General features: G+C 38.8%; 1 protein-coding gene across 1 annotated transcript in view; it reads left to right on the top strand.

Annotated features, from left to right (window-relative positions):
- Nucleotides 1-4,861: 4,861 nt before the first annotated feature.
- Nucleotides 4,862-19,333, top strand: part of TRAPPC3L (trafficking protein particle complex 3 like) — a 42,661-nt gene continuing 28,189 nt past the window's right edge. The window contains exons 1-3 of the mRNA XM_003781610.2: nt 4,862-4,937; nt 7,951-8,048; nt 11,345-11,444. Coding sequence (XP_003781658.1) covers nt 4,896-4,937; nt 7,951-8,048; nt 11,345-11,444 — 240 coding nt within the window. The 5' untranslated portion in view covers nt 4,862-4,895. The remainder of the gene's footprint in view (nt 4,938-7,950; nt 8,049-11,344; nt 11,445-19,333) is intronic.

Here is a 19,333-nt window from a genome sequence, read left to right as displayed (position 1 = left end):
GATTACTTGAGATATTTAATGCTCTATTATAAAATAGGCTTTGCGTGAGGTGATTTTGCCCAGCCGTGGGCTAATGTAAGTGTGAGCATGTTTAAGGCAGGCTATTCCAACCTTTCATGTTTGGTAGACGAGATGTATTAAATGCATTTTCAGCTTTCTATGAGTTTGTCAGTCTATAACCCTATCGCCAGTCAAGGAGCATCTGCATATGGTGAGGACATGAGAAAGGAAATTGAAGATCATTTATTTAGGGAGTTTTGTAGAAAAGGATGAAGAATTGGTTGATCAATAAGAAGTCACTATTGGAGGGTCAAATTCTTGCTATAAGGTAGGTTTTTGGTGACCAATACCTAAGTTTTTGTGATTGTTTACTATAGAAAGAACTAATTGCTTCATTTGCAATACTAGTGTGTAACTTGTCAATGACTGTGATGATTATATATATGAGTCATCCAATTTATTTGGGCCCTTGTCTTGGTCTTTTTGTGCTGCTCTAACAAAATATCTGAGACTGGGTAATTTGTTTAAAACCAGCAATTTATTTCTTACAGTTCTGGAGGCTGGGAATTCCAAGATCAAGGAGCTGGCCTTGGTGTCTGGTCAGGGTTGCTCTGTGTCCAAGATGGCACCTTGTTGACATGTCCTCATGTGGCTGATGGCAGAAGGACCAGGAAGGGTGGATGCTTTGTCCTTACAAGGCAGAAAAGCAAAAAAACAAGACCCAAATGAATTCTTTTCATTCCTCTTATAAGACACTAGTCTATTAATGAGGGCAGTACCCTCATGACTTAGTCACTTCTCAGAGGGCCCCACTTCTTAATACCACCACAATGGCGATTACATTTCAACACGTGAATTTTGGGGGACAGTTGACCATTGTAGCCTTTATAGTCCTCTTATTAAAGATAGCTTGATGTCACCCATCTATTCCATATACAGTTAGCACATACCTCCTTCTCAGCAGGGACCCCCCAGCTCATTCACTGAGCATGTGTGGCACGTGGATAAAGAAACTCAGACCTAAGCGCCACAGCTGTCCTTGGTGAGGGTGAGGGAGGTGCAGAGAAAAATCACACACCTGTTTTATGTTAGCATAGCAGGCTAAGATACGCACCAAAGGCAACCTCAAAGGGAAAAAGAAGTTGCAATAAGGTAAGTCGCTGGACCAGAAGTAGCTGTGCTTTTTCCGACAGTTGTGAATAATCTCAGATGGAGGTCACGCGGCCAGCAGGTCAGTGGATGTTTTCCTTCATTACTGTCTCCCCAAGTCTCTACCCAGCTGCCCAAGTTCTCCCACAGGACCAGCCCATCCGTCCCCTCCCACCACGCACACATGCTGTCCCTGCACCTTACTGGGTGTTATGAGTCTACCTCTAACATAGTTTGTTCTAGCATAATTTCAGTGTATACACTAGGAAAAAAAAATGACTTAGAGTCAGCAAATTTAGCTCAAATCCCTCTTTGTTGCCTACTATCCAGGGAACTTCAAATAAATTTCTTTACCTTTCAACTTTTAGATAACTGTCCCATAAAATAGCCATGATTATAGCACTGACTACTGAACCGATTATAGCTGAATTAAAATGAGGTAAAGAGAATGTAGACTCTCACTGGATTAAAGATTTAAACTTAAAACATGAAACTATAAAAATGCTACTAGAAGAAAGTGCAGGGGAAACACTTGAAGAAATCAGCCTGGGAGAATATTTTATGAGGAGGACCCCAGGCAATTGAAGCAACACCAAAAATACATTACTGGGATCTGATCAAACTAAAGAGCTTCTGCACAGCCAAGAACACAGTATGTAAAGCAAGTAGACAGCCCTCAGAATGGGAGAAGATATTACTAGGTAATGTCTCTGACAAAGGTTTAATAGCCAGAATCCACAGAAAACTCAAACATATTAGCAAGAAAAGAACAAGTGATCCCATCTTAGTGTGGACAAGGGACTTGAAGAGAAACTTCTCTGAAGAAGACAGGTACACGGCCTACAGACACATGAAAAAATGCTCATCATCCTTAATGATCAGAGAAATGCAAATCAAAACCACTTTGAGATATCCTCTAACTCCAGTAAGATTAGCCCACATCACAAAATCCCAGAACCATAGATGTTGGCGTGGATGTGGAGAAAAGAGAAACACTTCTGCACTGCACTGGTAGGAATGCAAACTAATACATTCTTTTTGGAAAGTAGTTTGGAGATCACTTAGAGATCTAAAAATAGACCTGTCATTGGATCTTACAATTCCTCTACCGTGTTTCCCCGAAAATAAGACACTGTCTTATATTTATTTTTTTGCAAGAAGACAGACTAGGGCTTATTTTCAGAGGATGTCTTATTTTTATTAAGTATAAGAAAACAATCTACATTTATTCAAATACAGTTAAGTCATCTTCTTCTGGAACCTGACAGAGGGAGCTCAACTTGTTGGTGGGGCTGGCACTAGTGATGCAGGAACTCCTTTCCCCTAGCCATTCGCACATGCAGGATAGGATGCCTGCCACCGCGGTTACCACATGCGCACCCGAGCAAGTGCAAATGGCTCAGACAAAGGAGCTGTGGCAGATAAATGGTATTCCAGTCTTCCTTACTGCTCCGCACCAAAATGCATGGCGTGGCTATGCAGATACGCTGCATAGCCATGCCCATCAATAGGTCTTATTATTGGGGTAGCGCTTATATTTAACAAATGCATAGAAATCCTGCTAAGGCTTATTTTGGGGGTAGGTCTTATTTTTGGGGAAACACGGTACTAAGTACATATCCAGAAGACCAAAAATCCACTTTATAACAAAGATATTTGCACCAGAATGTTTATTACAGCCCAGTTCATAATTGCTAAGTCATGGAAGAAGCCCAAGTGTCTATTGACCCATGAATGGATTAATAAATTGTGCTATATGTACACAACACCATGAATTATTATGCAGCCTTAAAAAGATGCAGACTTTACCTCTTTTATGTTTACATAGATGGAGATGGAACATATTCTTTTTAGCAAAGTATCTCAAAAATGGAATAAAAAGTATCCAATGTACCCAGCCCTACTATGAAACCAATTTATAAGTACTCACACTTCCATATGAAAGCTATAATCCAACTACAGCCCAAGATGAACGTGAAAGAGGAGGGGAAGGGCAGGGAGGGAGGAGGATGGGTGGAGGGAGGGTAATTGGTGGGAACACACCTATGGTGCATGTTACAAGGGTACATGTTAAATCTACTAAGTGTAGAATATGAATGCCTTAACACAATAACTAAGAAAATGAGGCAAAGGGTATGTTAACCAGTTTGAAGAAAGTATTTCAAATTGTATATAAAAACAGCCCATTGTACCCCATAATTGCATTAATGTACACAGCTATGATTTGACAAAAGAATAGTGCAGTAAATAAAACTTAACTTTCATATGACAATTAAAAAGAGAGAATGTAAAGTTTATGTAAATATAATTTGTTATTAATTGCTACTGTAAAGCCCCTCACCCCCACTGCACAACCCAACAAAACTGATTTTCCTGAGATCACAGTGTCAGAGAACTTAGGTACAAATGAAAATGCCTTGAATATCTATGTACAGGGTGGACAAAAAGTTCGTGTGCAATTTAAACTGGTTTACTGTATAATAAATTGCACACCAACTTCATGGACACCCTGTATTATAGAATTCCATTCAGTCTGTTCAACTACATGAATAACCTACAGTGAATAATTTTTATGCAGTGCATTATAATGTGCTTTATAACTCAAATTTTCTCTTTGATACTCACAATTATTCTTTGAAATGAGTAATATTGTTGCCATTTTGCAGATGTGGAAATTGACCCATGGAACAATAAAACAGCTTGCCCAAGGTCACAGAACTGGTAAATGGTAGAACTGCAACTTGCCCCGAGCCTCCCAAATCCTCCTATGTTCTTCAATTACACAAAACTTTTCTTCAAAGTATTCGCTGGTCTGTCACTTTTTAGCCAGAACAAATAGGACTTCCTGACTCAAACCGTAAGAAGCAGGAAAATACTTTCCTAAATTGAATTTTGTTCCTCTATTTCTGCTTGGAATTTAATCCTCTGCATCCTACAGTTGTCAAGATGAAACGGATGTTTTTTTGTTTGTTTGTTTGAACTTTGAATCTCTAGACTTCTGTATAAATGAAGAGAGCCTTCCATAGCTAACGTCTTAGGAATTATTGCAAGAAAGTAAAGGGCTTGCTGTGTCTGCCAGAATCAGCATACATTATTAAATTGCAGAGTACCCATTTCAAGCAATAGTTTTGCAAGACTATATCAACCATTCTATCGCTCTTTAAAATTGCTCCCCGATTGTTACTAAGAGAAAGGGGGCAAAAAGGTTACCAGATATATTTGAATATTGTAATCACACAATATGGAGGTGTGGATTTGGGGGACAATGTGATACCCACTGATAGTGTTGATCAAGTTTGAACTCATATTTAGTACCTATAGATTGCTGATCCTGTCTCTCCAATTCATACAACAATCAATACAAGATGGAATAATGCTAACATTTAGATCTGTCTTGGATTGTGAAGGTTTCTGTTGGTGATTTTAAAATAATGCCTTGGCATGAGAGCAAAATACCACTCTTGAACTCCCTTGGGCCAAAGAATTTTTTAGTGTCTCAATGTTTCTGGTCTGACTTCACACTATCAGCTTTTATCGTTCTGGATTACAACTCATCCTCACCAATGAAACAGTTATTTGATCCCTGGCAAGTCATTTGGTTATAAAACCATCCTGTTGTTCGCAACTTTTTTCCCTATTCAGTTCAGCAAAGCTCAAAAGCAGTAGAGTGTAGAAGTGGCACTCTCGTCTCAAAGCAAGGGGCAAGGAAGGAAATTCAGAATCATATTCTTCATCTATCAAGCACCATGTCTCGCCCTGCACACAGAAGACCAGAATACCATAAAATAGTAAGATCTTTTCATAAAGAGACTTTTTTCTACTTCATTGAAAATGTTTTTTTGAATTATTACTGATTTATTTGAAAGGTGATGCTATAAGAATTTTTCATTGGAGCAAAGAGTGTTCAGTGAAGTGAATCGTAAACGATACCTCCAGGAAGTGTTATAATGATCTATTACATACTGTAAAAGAATAGCCAATTCTTTATACAGATTTTAGGGTCTTTTCTGACTAATCATATCCATGAAGTATCAAATTTGTATTTTGTCATGGACAAAAAATATGAAAATGTCAAGCAATCCTTTGTATTTGAGACTTCCTGAAATAGGAAAGGAAATGTGTGTAAAATAGTTGATTATGTGTAAAATTAAATAAGAACAGACATTTAAAACTAGGTATTAAAAGGTTGCATTTAAAATGTATTTCTTAGTATTAAATGTAAGTCTTTACTATTGTAATTTGGTATGTGATGTTACCTGTCCTATGTGTTCCAAGTTCAGAGTTACTTTTACAACTTAATTTTTTGCAGATTACACTTGGGTAAGTATTCTTTCATCCTTTCTTATAGTTTTAGCCATTCATAGGTAACAGAGGTAAAAATTCATCAAGTTTAAAGTTGTGTTAATTATTCCCAAAAACTGATGGGCTTTTGCTATAATTAAGTAATTTCAGCCATACAGCACTTAGAATTATAGCGACCAACTGGCATAGCCCAGTTTGAAATGCCTGTAGAGGCGCTGTCTGATATTCTGGCAATTTGATTTATTTTCTTGTGAGGCTCTCAAATGCTAAAAAATTTTGTACAAATTCGTATTGTACCTGTATCACTTGATTTATCTAGCAGTGAAGACACAGTTTTATCCTGATACATCTAAAACCTCCTGAAACACTTAATGGCATTCTACTTTTTCACATATAGAAGTGACACTCTTTATTGTTTTAAAAACCATAAATTTAGGTGGACCTTTCCTGGGATCCATGGTGGATTTGAGACTCTGACCTTGTAGTTCAAGTTACAGCCCTTGCTATGAACCAGAATGGAGAAAATGGGCCTTTCTGGGCATTAAACTCAAAACTCAGCTGGAAGTAAAATATTTAAAAATATAGCAGTACCTCCACACCGCCCCAAGATAGAAAGAGAGAGAAAGACAGAGAGAAAAAAAAAATGCCGTTAATCACTTTGGCCTTAAGAATGATGAAGCTATGGTATATACGAGGGTATGATTTTTTTTCTTCCTTTTTCTTTTTGTCTTTTTTGAATTCTTTTCTTTTGCTGCTAGTGGCAACAAACATTTTTTCATTCTCTTTCTTTCTCTTTTGTGTATTTTTATGCTGGAGCAGTGGACAATGATAGTCCTTTGTCTCCTGCTCTGTATATTAGGCAGATGCTTCATTTATAATTTACAGCATTTCTTGTGATTTATAATTAAGTTCTTGGAAGATTTAAGGGATAAGAATGAAATTAAAATCAAATGTGTGGTGCCCCTTCTGTGTTTTAACAACATCACTGTTCATATTGCTTACAACCTTTGTTTCCTGGCAAAAATAGTAACATACTCCCCATTTTCCTACACTTAAATCATATATATTAGTGTCCTTAACATAATGTTAATTACTGTATAGTCCAAATACATTTAAGACGCTTTGATTTACATTTCTCCATATGAATTATGTTCATATGTATCATATAATAGTTATATTCTATTCATTTTAAATTTACTTTGTGAGAATAAATATTTTACCTTGTGAAGAAGCATGTTTGTCGTGATATAAACCCATAAATAAGGAAGGGGACGCTGTGATATTGGAGAAACTTTGGAAGTACTTGAATGAAAATTCTATCATATTTTCTAGAAGCCACTTTGTTAAATACGACATTTTTATTGGTTTTTTGGAGCCATTTCTGCCCAAGGTTAAAGGAAAGAATATATATTATCAGACCTTACCTTCCCCTATATATTAGACTATCCAAAAAACCTGGGCCAAAAGATAAGGACCCCTCTTCTACCCTGGAATCCACATTTGACCTTTCATGAAAATACAAGATCATGCACAAAATAAGATTGTGTTCAATAGTGATCCCGCTTCCTACCTCCCACTCCTGCCCACCTTTACTCTGAATAGTGTCCTCCTTTGCACACTTAGAGATAAATGCTGTGTCACACGGAGGCCTGAACGAGATGCCATTCTGAACAACCGCTGGCTAGTTGGGCAGGTCGTTTAGTCCCTCGGAGGCTTTGTTCTCTTCTCTGCAGGACTGAGGGCATTGGAATGAATTTTCTCCAAGGGTCCCTTCCTTTTCTTGGGTAGTATCCAACAGCAGAAGCAAAACTGACAGGGTGTTCGAAATGGATTGATTGAGATTTGTATTTTATTTCTCGTATATATGTATTCAACATGCCTGTGCTAAATCAAACCTAAATTGCCCTCCGTTTTAGTTTTCATTTATAAGTCACTCTAACAATGAGACAAATTTTGTTGATGTATAAGGAAAGCTCATGTTCCCCTTTTTTCTCTAAGTAAAAAGAAAAACAATCTCGTAAATGTGTTGCTGCATTTGAGTGTATCCTAAAGGTCTTCTGGGTAGATCTGGGACCCATTAGGCATTGTGCAGACTCATGAGGACTCTCATCCAATTCTCCCTTCTGACTGAAATCATGGTCAGCAGATGTAAAACTATTCTAGAAAAACAGAAATTGATGTTAGAAGTTAGTATCTTTAAAAAGCCTTCCTCTGAGAAAATACACGGCAAGTTGCTTAATGTAAACTGATGCAGAGAAAGATGTTCTCATGTTAAGAGATGTATTTTATTTCACAGTGCTCCCCTCCACACAAACAATGTATCCATATGTGAGTATACTTGGTTCTCAAAAGTGCAAATTGTGGCAATAGAAGGGTGGAAAAATGGACAGATGATCTCTAAGGATATCTCCAACCAAGAGAGTTTGTAAATACAAAAAAGTACAGTTGCATGCTATCATAAATTTGCCAATGAACAAAAAACCATTCATTTCTATCCAGAACAAAGATCTCTTTGTCCTCACCTATGGAGCTCTGGTTGCCCAACTGTGTAAGGATTATGAAAAAGATGAAGACGTGAACAAATATTTAGATAAAATGTAAGTAGAAGTCTTTCATTCTTGTGTAATTCCTGTTGTGTCTTTCCATCACCTGCCCTTTCCTCCCCTGACGATTTCTGTAGCTCCATTTTACCAGCTTTTCTTCTATCTCAATGAATCACATCTGAAAGATGAACGTAATTTCTCACAAGTGCCACATGGGCTCACAGCATAAAGTAATAGAAGAGAACTTTTTTCCTCCCCGTGAATATCAAGTGTGCAATGTTTCTTTTTAATTAGAAATCATTTCTTTGCTAGTCGCTCACAAGCAAAAGATGTGGCAAAACTGAAATTGTTCTCTTAGCAATATGATAGAAGGGCAAATTGTATTTTTTCGGAAGTCTTTTGTTCTAACATAACTCCTTCCGATATACATTCATGCCTACTCAAGTATAGACCATCTGTGGAACATGGGTGGTGCCTGTGGCTCAGTGAGTAGGGCACTGGTCACATATACCAAGGGTGGTGGGTTTAAACCTGGCCCCAGCCAAAATGCAACAAAAAAAAAAAGAAAAAAAGAAAAAAGGAACATGCAAAAAACTACCAATGGTCATTGCCCAAGAGGAAGACTGAGAGACTGGGAATTGTAGGTTGGAGGGAGATTTTCATTCTCCTGTAGCATTTTTATTTCTCGAATGTTTTACCATTACCATGCTTTACTTAAAAGTATATTAAATAGAAAGAGCCACTCTTTCTTTTTTAAATAAAGCTCATCCTTCTTGTCTTCATGACTGGACATTCTTCCTGCACAAATTCTACTTAATTTTCTCACATAAGAAAAGCATAAGTTTATGATCATGGGATTATTGCCAAACAATAAAACATGTCAAAATTTTTGAACCTCTTAATTATGAAGTCTAAAAAGGGCTCACACAGAGCAATGACTAGCAAATGTGTGTTGGTTAGAACATTTATTTAGGCAGGTCGAGGGGAAATTAAGCCTAAAATTTTAGAGATTTTCAAAAGGGCTCACTGTATTTTCAGTTAAAATACAGAAAAAAAAAAAGGCAATATAAAGGAAAGAGTGAAAGATTTTTTTAGCCCTTGCTTTCTTCTCTTTATTTATTGCTATTCTTTTTCTCTTAAAAAGTTTTTTGTCATTGATTTAGGTATACATATCTTTCCTTGTTTCATTTCTTCTTAGGAGCATTCACAAAGAAGCAAAGTGCCCACTGCCCACCGCCCACCTTTGTCTTTTTCTGTTTCTTCCTCACCTGAACCGTCTGTAACAGCAGGAGCTGCGACAGCCATTTTACACTTAGGTCTCACTTAAACATCTGACACAGCATTTCCAAAAATTAGGTCATTTTATTTGACATGTGTCCGATATGCATTGTTTTGTGGTACAGCCGTAGAAAATACAGAAGCTCATTTGTCTGGCTTTAAAAAGTACCTTAGATCAGCTAATTGAGTAGACATTTTAACAAGTATGAATAAAATATTAAAGAACAAATTTTGAGAGGCTGCAGAAAAATTTCTCCTTAAGAAAAATAGTTCACATTTGGATTTATTTACTAACTTCTGCTAAAAGACTTTACATTTTTAATTTATAAACTATCTACTTTGTAGAAACATACCCTTTGACCAAAGCAATATATACACAGATACAAAGTGCATAAATGTGTGTATGTGTGTGTGTGTGTGTGTGTGTGTGTGTGTACGTACATATATATAGTACTGCTTATCACACTGTGGCTTATTATCATCATTCTCAGGCCCCCGTGGCTGCGCCTACAGATATTTATAGTGATAATTAGAAAACACTCGAAACATTTTTAAATCCTGGTATTCTGTAACGTTGACATTCTGTTTGTTGGAAGTCTTTTTAGTGTGAGCTTTTGGGGACAATTATAAACCAGTTTTCTCCAAAGTCAAGAAAGATAAATTGAATATTTATTCTTTTTTTTAATTGTTTGGGATTCATTGGGGGTACAAATAATTAGGTTACACTGATTGCATGTGTTAGATAAAGTCCCTCTTATAATTATGTCCTGCCCCCAAGAGGTGTGCCATACGCCATGATGCCCCATCCTCCTCCCCTCTCCCCGCTCCCCCATTTCCTTTCTCTCCCTTGTATTAGCTCATCTACTGCCTTCCTATTAGAATTGAGTACATTGGATTCTTGCTTCTCCATTCTTGTGATGCTTTACTAAGAAGAATGTATTCCACCTCCATCCAGGTTAATACAAAAGGTGTATATTTTTATATACTCAGAAATACAAATGGAATATCTCACAAGAGTTGTAAATTAATAAGCACTCTGACACCCCTCTATCCCTCCCCAACTGCCCAGTCATCACAAATTTTACCCCTTTCTGGATACTCTGGAGCAATTATTGCTTCTAAAAACTATGGTGACTTGGGCCTGTTTTGGCTCCATAGGGAAATTGTTTCACTTGTCTATGTACAATATGTCTGTGAAACTAGAAGCCCAGTTTCGTGTCAGAGGGTTGGCAAAGGCAGTACTCCTTTTTATTTCCACCATTGAGGTCAGATTTCTCCAACTAGCTTGAAAGTTCTCATAAGGCAGAGGCTGACGCTTCTTTGTATCTCTCTTGGAAATCCAGTAGTTTCTCTGCCTATCTTGTTGAAGGCACAGGCTCAGCTGCAGTGTCACAGCTCAATAAAGGCTTACAGGGTCACACTTCAGGAGCTACCCCAGCCATTTGCTGGGGGTGGAGATAACAGATGATAAAAATACCTTCCCCTAAGTTACACAGTTTATTTACCCTGGAATGAAAAGTGAATTTTTTGAACTTGACTTTTGTTCGTTGTTTGTTTGGGGGACTGGTGAAGTTTGCAATGCCTTCATCAGTCACAAAAACTTTCTTTTCTGTTCCCTTCCCCCCCTCCTTTCCAAACCCGTCATGGAAATGCCTGCCTTTGTACCATGACAAGGAAAGCTGAGAGGACAGTGAGCATCCAGATAACAGCCCTGCAGCAAACACAGTAGCTAGACTTTCAGTTCTGTTTCTGTCAATAGCGAATGATAAGGAAGTTAGTTTAAGGAAACAGCAGCCTCCTTAAAATTAACTCACACTGTCAAGTTTGAGCCACTCTTGATTCTGGTCAGACGCCTCTGCTTACAGAACAGAAGCCAATATTGCTCAGGTGCGCTGCTCTCTGCTTCTGGGGTCTGTGGGACCAACAAGAAGCCCACAGCCTAAAGCCATCTGCTTTGTCATGTTCGCTTTAGTTTGTTATCCACCTAGTGCTGAATTGGTGACTCCGTTCTTAAATACCAAGAGACTCTTACTCAGATCTATCTTCAGACCACTCTCTTCCTCCATCCACAGGGGTTATGGCATCGGAACGCGGCTGGTGGAAGACTTCTTGGCCCGGTCCTGCGTGGGAAGATGCCATAGTTATTCCGAAATTACAGACATAATTGCCCAGGTAAATGAATTTTTAGCTCTGCCAATGTGCGTTAAAAAAATCTCTTGATTTTTTCTGACGTTGTCTGCTCTGATTGGACAGACTCCATCTGTATTCATTGTTGGGGGGTGCTGGTCGAAAAGCATTTTATTTCAGCACAGAGATAAAGCTACTGTGAACTGACAAAGAAACACGTGGGGCATTTAAGCATCTGTAGATCTTCCTGAATGCCGGAGCATGTGGAGGGCATAGCTCACACGGGGAGAAGGTAACTAGAAGGGGAGCACACTGGGGCCAACTTGTGACGTTCATGCCCCGCACCAGTTTATGTAACCATTTTCAGCATATGGAAGGAAATAGTCTTTGGCAGTATCACAGAATACTGTTGTAGTCATTTCCAGAGCAACGTGCTCCCAAGAGAAAAGATAGAGCTTCCTGTAAATAAACGTGTTCTGAGAACTTCCCCAGCCTGATGTACAGGAGACAACTTGGAATCGTCCAGGACAAGCTCATATTTATAGGATATCAGATTGGCAAATGCATCTTTAGCCAGCGTTTCTTTAATCTTAGGCCTATGGCTATTAATTTAGTGTTGTTAATTTGCGGGAGACCTCGAAAGTGTGCATGGACAGGTCCTGCTGTGCTGCCTCCAGGTTCACGCAACTGACTAAATTAAGTCAGCCCCATTCTCTTCTCTCCTGACCCCTGGTATTGTTAACACAAGGCCAGACTGGCTCTTCCCATGAAGGGCTCTAATCCTGCTACTCGTGCTTTCAGATTCTAAATACAGTTTTCCACACTCTTTGTCTTTCATCCTCACAGTAACCCCTGTAAGTAAACAGAGTAGGAGTTACTACCCCCATTTTCCAGATTAAGAAAACTGAGTCTTGAAAAGAATACGATAGAAATTGAATAAGGCATATGTGAAAAAAATTCTGCATTAAAAAAATACCATCAAAATGAAAGATTTTTCCACTTATTGATATCATTACTTTTATTATCGTGTGGCTGGTGAATCACATGGTTGAAATTGTTATCCAGGTGTCTTCCAACCTCAGCACAGTGAATTTACAATACCACCAAACAGGTTTTTTCTTTTTCTTTCTTTCTTTTTTTTTTTTTTGAGACAAGAGTCTTATTATGTCGCCCTTGGTAGAGTGGTGTGGCGTCCCAGCTCACAGCAACCTCAAACTCTTGGGCTTAAGCAATTCTCTTGCCTCAGCCTCCCACGTAGCTGGGACTACAGGTGCCCAACACAACACCTGGCTATTATTTCGTTGTAGTTGTTATTGTTGTTTGGCAGGCCCAGGCCGGGTTTGAACCCACCAGCATCAGTGTATGTGGCCACCGCCCTAGCCACTGAGCTATAGGTGCCGAGCCCAAACAGGTTTTTTTTTTTTTAAAGTCCCTTTCTATATTGGCAGAACATAGGTAAGATCCTGAAATAATCTGTTGAAAAATAAATATTTTTTCACTAGACTGATTCAATAGGCCATACTCCAAAAAACACTAGCTGTTTTAATAGAAATTAAATATTATTGTTGAAATACAAATGTAGATGGTTGTGTTTTATTACATTTCTAGTCGGTAGCCCTCTTAGGCCTTCTGATGTGTAAAGCCCTGTCTCCCTGTAAGAGGGAGTGGTTTGAGATTGACTCCCTCTTTATTTTTGCTCAAATCCATCTAATTGTCTTAGTATAGACACATAATATGAAAGCTAGGCTTAAAAGTTCTCGAGGCAGTAGAACATCAGACAGATAATTTGCAAAATAACATAATGTGGAAAATAAAACCTGACTCATGGACTTAAGGTTGCTTGTTAGTCTTCGGACATCTGAAGAAGAAAATAATTTAAGGGCTGGTCAGAGACTCCATTCTAAAGACATGTCAGCACAATCATCAAAGTTTCAATTCTTTGCTCAGTAGTTAGAATGCTACAGCTCAGCAGTGAGAGTGCTGGCACGGTGAACCTGCAGTGGGAAGTTCAAATCTTGCCTGAGCCTGATGGAGGGGAGAAAAAAAAGAAAGGAAGGAAGTTTTGATTTATTCCACTAGATCTGTTTGTATATGTATGGAACACATATTTTTCATCTGATAATACATTCACTTGTTTTAAAAGAGATGATTAACAGAACAAAAAACAAATCTGTGAACAAAAGGTCAGTGAACATCAGGAAGTGGAGGCCTGTATGACCTCAGTGCTAGAAACCTGGAATGATTGTCACTACACATTGGAAGATCAGAGCTTACCTGAAATGTGCTCAATGCTTTCAATGCTCTTGGCTTGGAGAGCACCCGCTGGGTGTCAGACTGTGGTTCCCGCAGAGTGGTGCAGTGACATGGACACACTCTCCGGTTCTTTCTCGTGGTTTGTTCTTGGCTCTGAAGGCAGAGTCCAACTCCCTAAAAATCTTCAGAAGGAACCCAGAATGGATGATTCCATGTATTCATTTTAATCAGAGAGACATAAAGGAACAAGCCTTTTCTAGTAGAAAATAAAAGCAGTAACTTTTCTTTCTTTCTTTTTTTTTTTTTTTTTACCAGTATCATTAATCTCAAATTAACTGCTAACAAATACCACAGAAAAATGCTTCCCAGAGGTGGCTAAAATTATTGGAAATCTCACATAAAACATTCCTATTACTTGTGCCCTTACCTGGGATATTATCAGTTTCTATGACCCACCAGAAAAATACAAAACTAAAAGCCCCATTAAATATGCCTCCATGAAGCAGATGTTTCCGTGGGCCGAGCACTGAAGTTAGTACTTGGTAGACACTCAATAAAAATTAGTTGAAAGAAAAAAAAGGAGGAAGGGAAAGAGATGAAAAGTTAGAGAAGGAGGAGGAATGAAAGCTGTCTTCTATTCAGGCCCCTTGGAAAAAGAGATTTCCTTCTGCCGGAGGCGGACTGGGAATGTTCCTCATTCTGCCCAGTACGATTAAGGGCACACAGAGTCCTTTCTATGAGGAACTATGCATTTTACCTGACAGTGAAATTGTCAGTGTGTGGGAATAGAGCAAGAGTTCTTTCTATGAACCAGATTTTTTTTTAGAAGGCAGTAGAGGAATCTAGTGAGAAAGGTTATATGGAGAGTATAAGTAAGAAAGGAAATAGGATTCATCTCAGCAGAAAGAGGCCCCCCCAAAAAATCCTCTCTGAATATCCTTCACTTCAGAAAGTGAAGGATATTTTACCTTTAAAAAAGTTAAAGCAGCTTCTAAAGACAATAGCTGCCTGACTGTACAATGGTCACCAAGTTAGAAATAAGTCTGTTTTATAAACCTAAAAAGATGCACAGTGCCTGTTTTCCCAGTATCCCTTCTCTAAACTTTCATGTCGTGTCGGCCATGCTGATGGATTCTTACCTGCATCTCTGTCCCCAGTGGAGTGGACGCATGTTCACTTCCACTTCCAAGCAAGATTCTTTCTTGTCAATAGAGAGAGCTCTGCTTTCTCCTTGTAGAGCTGTTGTCTCCTTGTCTCTTTCTTCAAAGGCCTCATTTCCTCCTTCTTAATAATTTTCAGTTTTCCAGCAAAATATTCTTTTACATGTGGCAATGATGTCACCCATTTCAGGAGCATTTGACACAGCTGAAGGGTCAGACTTTAATTATGGACCTACCCACTGATGCTTTGCTTATAAGCAGGTTTTATTAAAAGGTCTGGCCTTTGACAGCATGGTCTCATTAGTCCTTGTAAACTCTGCTCAGAGGAGGCAGATGTCAAGTGTTACAGAGTCAGTTTTATGGAGAACTATGGCAAGGTCAGAGGAAGTTTACTATAGTCACAGGCTGCCCCCAGAGCATAGCAGAGTCAGGAATAGGACCTAATGGCTGTGGATTTTGTTTAGCTGCCCTCTCAAAGTACACACTGTACAGAATATTGTCACCAGCCTTTTCAGTACTGAACACATTTCAGTATGCCATGGCACCCACAGAATTCATGATCTCTGTCCTGGTTCCAGAGAATGCATTTGAAGAGAATGGACCAAATGTAGAAACCGATGTCAGGTAGATTCAGTGATTGCTGTGAGTTAGTAAAAAGACTGCATGTGGGAACAGGTGTCCTGAACTTACCCTCCACCCTGTGCACCTCTGCCTTTGGAAGAGAGGGACTATAAAATTGCAGATACTGATAAAATGTCTCTCTTATTTTCCTCACTTAGTCTTTTCTGAAGGGAAGGTCATTCTGTCACTAAGCCTCTGACAAATTCTTTTAGCCAGTAGTAGACTTCAAATTGCACAAATTCCATGACAGAGTCTGAATCATTGATCCAAAAAATCTGTAGTCTGCTTTTCACTGTACATAAGAAGGACATGACCTGCGATTATAATTCTAAAGTCAACTTCCTACAACATTAAAATGGGCCCACTTTTAAAACGTGATTTTATCACATAAACGTTAACTTTTTGTGGTGGTTTCCTCAAAATAAAACTACAAATATTAAATGAGACATATCAATTGATAAGCCAAAAATTATAAACAGTAATATTATAACATGACATTGCAAAAATTTAATAGTATAGAGTTTTTCTTCATAAAAGTTCAAAGTAGTTCCCACCTTTTTCTATATTTTCCTTACAAGAACCTTGTGAAGTAAAGAGGACATCAATTATTAGCCCCATTTTACAGATGGTATAATTGAGTCTTACATAACATCCCTACAGACATATAGCAAGAAAAGCCAACTTAGAATTTAATTCTTCTGACCTTATTCTACTGCTTTTTCCACAAATGAATTGTTTCTGTAACACTGAAGATTAACTTTAAAGATTTTTTTCTACTATGATAATTATTCTGAGAAAAATTTTGTAGTTGTTCTAAATGGTGATATGTAATTTGCAGTAGAGTTACCAGAGCTGATTTTACTTGTAGTAATGAAATATTAAGAATAGCTGTTACTTACAGACCTATCTATAGCTTTAAGTTTATTATAAGATAAAGTAGAAAATATAATTGTACCTGTCTTTGAACTAAGAACTAAAAAAAACCTCATTATTTGTACAAAAATATGTATTTCAGGATTTCCAACACATTTATAATAAAAAAACATTAGGAGAAGCTAATTAGAAGTAAACTTGATCATTTAAATCAAGGTGATTAAATTGATTTAAATCAAGGTGATAATATTATAAAGGCTGGGCTTGACAAGAAGTATTATAATGTTGCCTTTTCAAAGTAATCTAAACACAAGGAGCTTTGATCCTCAGCAGTAGGTGAACATTAGCCCAACTGTGTCCAATGGAGTGGAGATTGAAGAGAAGAGTCCATGTCCTGCTTGGCCACATTCTTACTCCACAGGTCTAAGCAGGTTGTTTAGCCCATCCAAAACTCAGTCTCACTGTTTGTCACATGAGACCTCTTTTAGCTATAGTGCTGAATTTCAGATGTTGCTTTGCCTAGCTAAAATAAAGGCACGAAATTATAATCATAAAGAGCTGAGTGTGGTAAGTGTAGCTTCCAAGGTCTCCCCCAGACACTCATACCTTCCAGTCACTGACAATGCTTACAGCTGCTTGGCCTTCCACAAAGGCCACTGTCAAAGCAGGGAGAGCTCTTTGCCATCAGGTCAATGTCAGTGTGATGGTTATTCTGAGGGATACAGGGGGAATTTCTCATTTCTCAGCATAGACATCACATCAGCAGGAGTGTCATGGTAAGAAGTGATTTTTAAATTGAGAAAATGTAGAGTGTAAGAAGACTTATAAAACTTGAAGCTCTGATCTTTAGTTTAAAAATTGGAATTTAATTAATATACTGTACATATAAATTTTGGAAATCAAAAATGAGTTCCTTTCCTTTTACAGCATAAATTTAAATTTAACCTTCATTAAATAACATGACCAGGGTGGCACCTGCGACTGCGGCTCAGTGAGTAGGGCACTGGCCCCATATACCAAGGGTGATGGGTTTGAACCTGGCCCCAGCCAAACTGCAACAAAAAATAGCCAGGCGTTGTGGCAGGTGCCTGTAGTCATAGCTACTTAGGAGGCTGAGGCAAGATAATCGCCTAAGTCTAAGAGCTGGAGGTTGCTATGAGCTGTGACACCACAGCACTCTACCAAGAGTAACAAAGTGAGACTCTATCTCTAAAAAATAAATAAATAACATGACCAATGAATTTTGGAGGGGTGGCAAGTGATATGAAATCAACAGAATAATGGAAAGGAAATGTTCATAGGAGCCAATATAAATGAAGATGCCTAAAGCAGGGAAGGAAATCAAAGCAGTGACTATGGGAAGCATAAATTCTAGGCAAAAGATGTAGGGGCAAAATCCAGAGAGGAATCTAAAAGTTTCTTTCCTTTTTTTAACTGAATGAATCATTTTTATTTCAATAAATTGGCCCACTTAAGATTAGAGTTGAGTCTACACAGAAAGATTTCAGCAAATCACACCAGTCATATATTTGATTCAGCTTCTGATGAATACACAGATACATAGCCAAAGCTCCTGAACCACATTAGGATGGGGACAGCTCTATGGTCATAGCATTTCATCTGCCGATACAAATTTGTATTGAGAAGCATCATTTTGACTCTTCAACAGGGACATCCAATTCTGGCTTTATTAAACATTTTCAGAGAGGAGTCCCAGGGCTTAGAAGGTGAACCAGGGAGGGTCCAGTCAGGAGACAGAAACCACACAACAGTTTCAACAAGGAAGGTTGAATATGGAAAATTATTAACTGTTTACAAGGGATTCACTATTAGAAAGAAACACACACTCACCCATATTAAAGAATCTAGGGCTGAGTCCTAAAGAGGAACACATTTGGAGGGAGATTCCTCTTCACAAGGCTGGGGTCACATCTCAATGGAGAATGTATGATTTGCAGACCATGGATGGTGGAGAAGGCCACTGTGTTGCCACGCTGAGGCTGGCAGGCAGGGAACAATGGACCAGAACTAGAAAACAGGAAGCCCCTACCGGAGTATGTGTGGATTGAGGGGGCAGTGAAAGAACCTCCAGGCCCGAAGTAGGTATCCCACGCACTGCCAATCACATACAGAGCAAACCAGGGAAAGGCACCCTACAGCCAGAAGAGAAGCCCCTTCCTCCTACAGGGTGCCTGCAAGACCTTCTACAGGCAAAGAAGTGTTTGCATGACCAAGCAGGGCCTTGAAGAGCAGGTTTTGAGCTGAGAGGCAATAATCTGTCCCCCAGCATGGAAGGCATGAGCCATTCTGATTGTTACTTACATGCTATGGCCATCTTTTACTGGAGTGGCCTTGTGTTTGACCATACCCCCCCCCCCACCGCTTGCCCAAGCTGGAATTATCCCAACTTCTTGGCCCAACTCTAGCTGGCTGGTGGAAGAAAGATAGGGCAGGAAAAACACATTCTTTTCTTACTACGGTGATGTCAACTTCCTGCAACGGAAGACACAAAATTAAGGGAAAAGCATAATTTTCAATGTGCAAACTTTTCTTCTGAAATAAAGACTTTCTGTTAAATACCATGTGAAATTTTTTAAATACAGCCACTCCCTCTTTTCCTACAAATTTTTTCAACTCTTGCAACCTTCTCCATACTCTCTCTGTCAATCCTTCCCCTGATGACGAAATCTACTGTCTGTTTTAGTACTGTTAGAAATGCTGTTAAGTGACCCTAAGTCCAAGAACTGCAGATTATCGTTGGCCGATAACTTGTACTCTGTTCCCCATAGATACAAGGCAGTGATTTGTAAGGCACAGTGGCAGATAGACCTGGAAGCTGCCGGACAGTGAAAGATGCAGCCAGAGTTTGGGCCTTAGACTTAAAGCCTGTGTGAGAGTGTTCTAGGCTTTAAACCAACCAGGTCCACTTTCTGAACTGTGTGTAGGTCTTACTGGTAAAGGGTGAAAGCCAGTTGGCACTGCGGGAGGCAGGAGATGCAGTGTTGAGATAAGTAAGCCAAAAGGACA

Source organism: Otolemur garnettii, unplaced genomic scaffold, assembly GCF_000181295.1.
Source record: "Otolemur garnettii isolate 467f Iridium unplaced genomic scaffold, OtoGar3 scaffold00002, whole genome shotgun sequence".
NCBI classification, from domain to species: Eukaryota; Metazoa; Chordata; class Mammalia; order Primates; family Galagidae; genus Otolemur; species Otolemur garnettii.
Note: the sequence above shows the minus strand (reverse complement) of the source record. Positions and strands in the feature narration are given on the sequence as shown.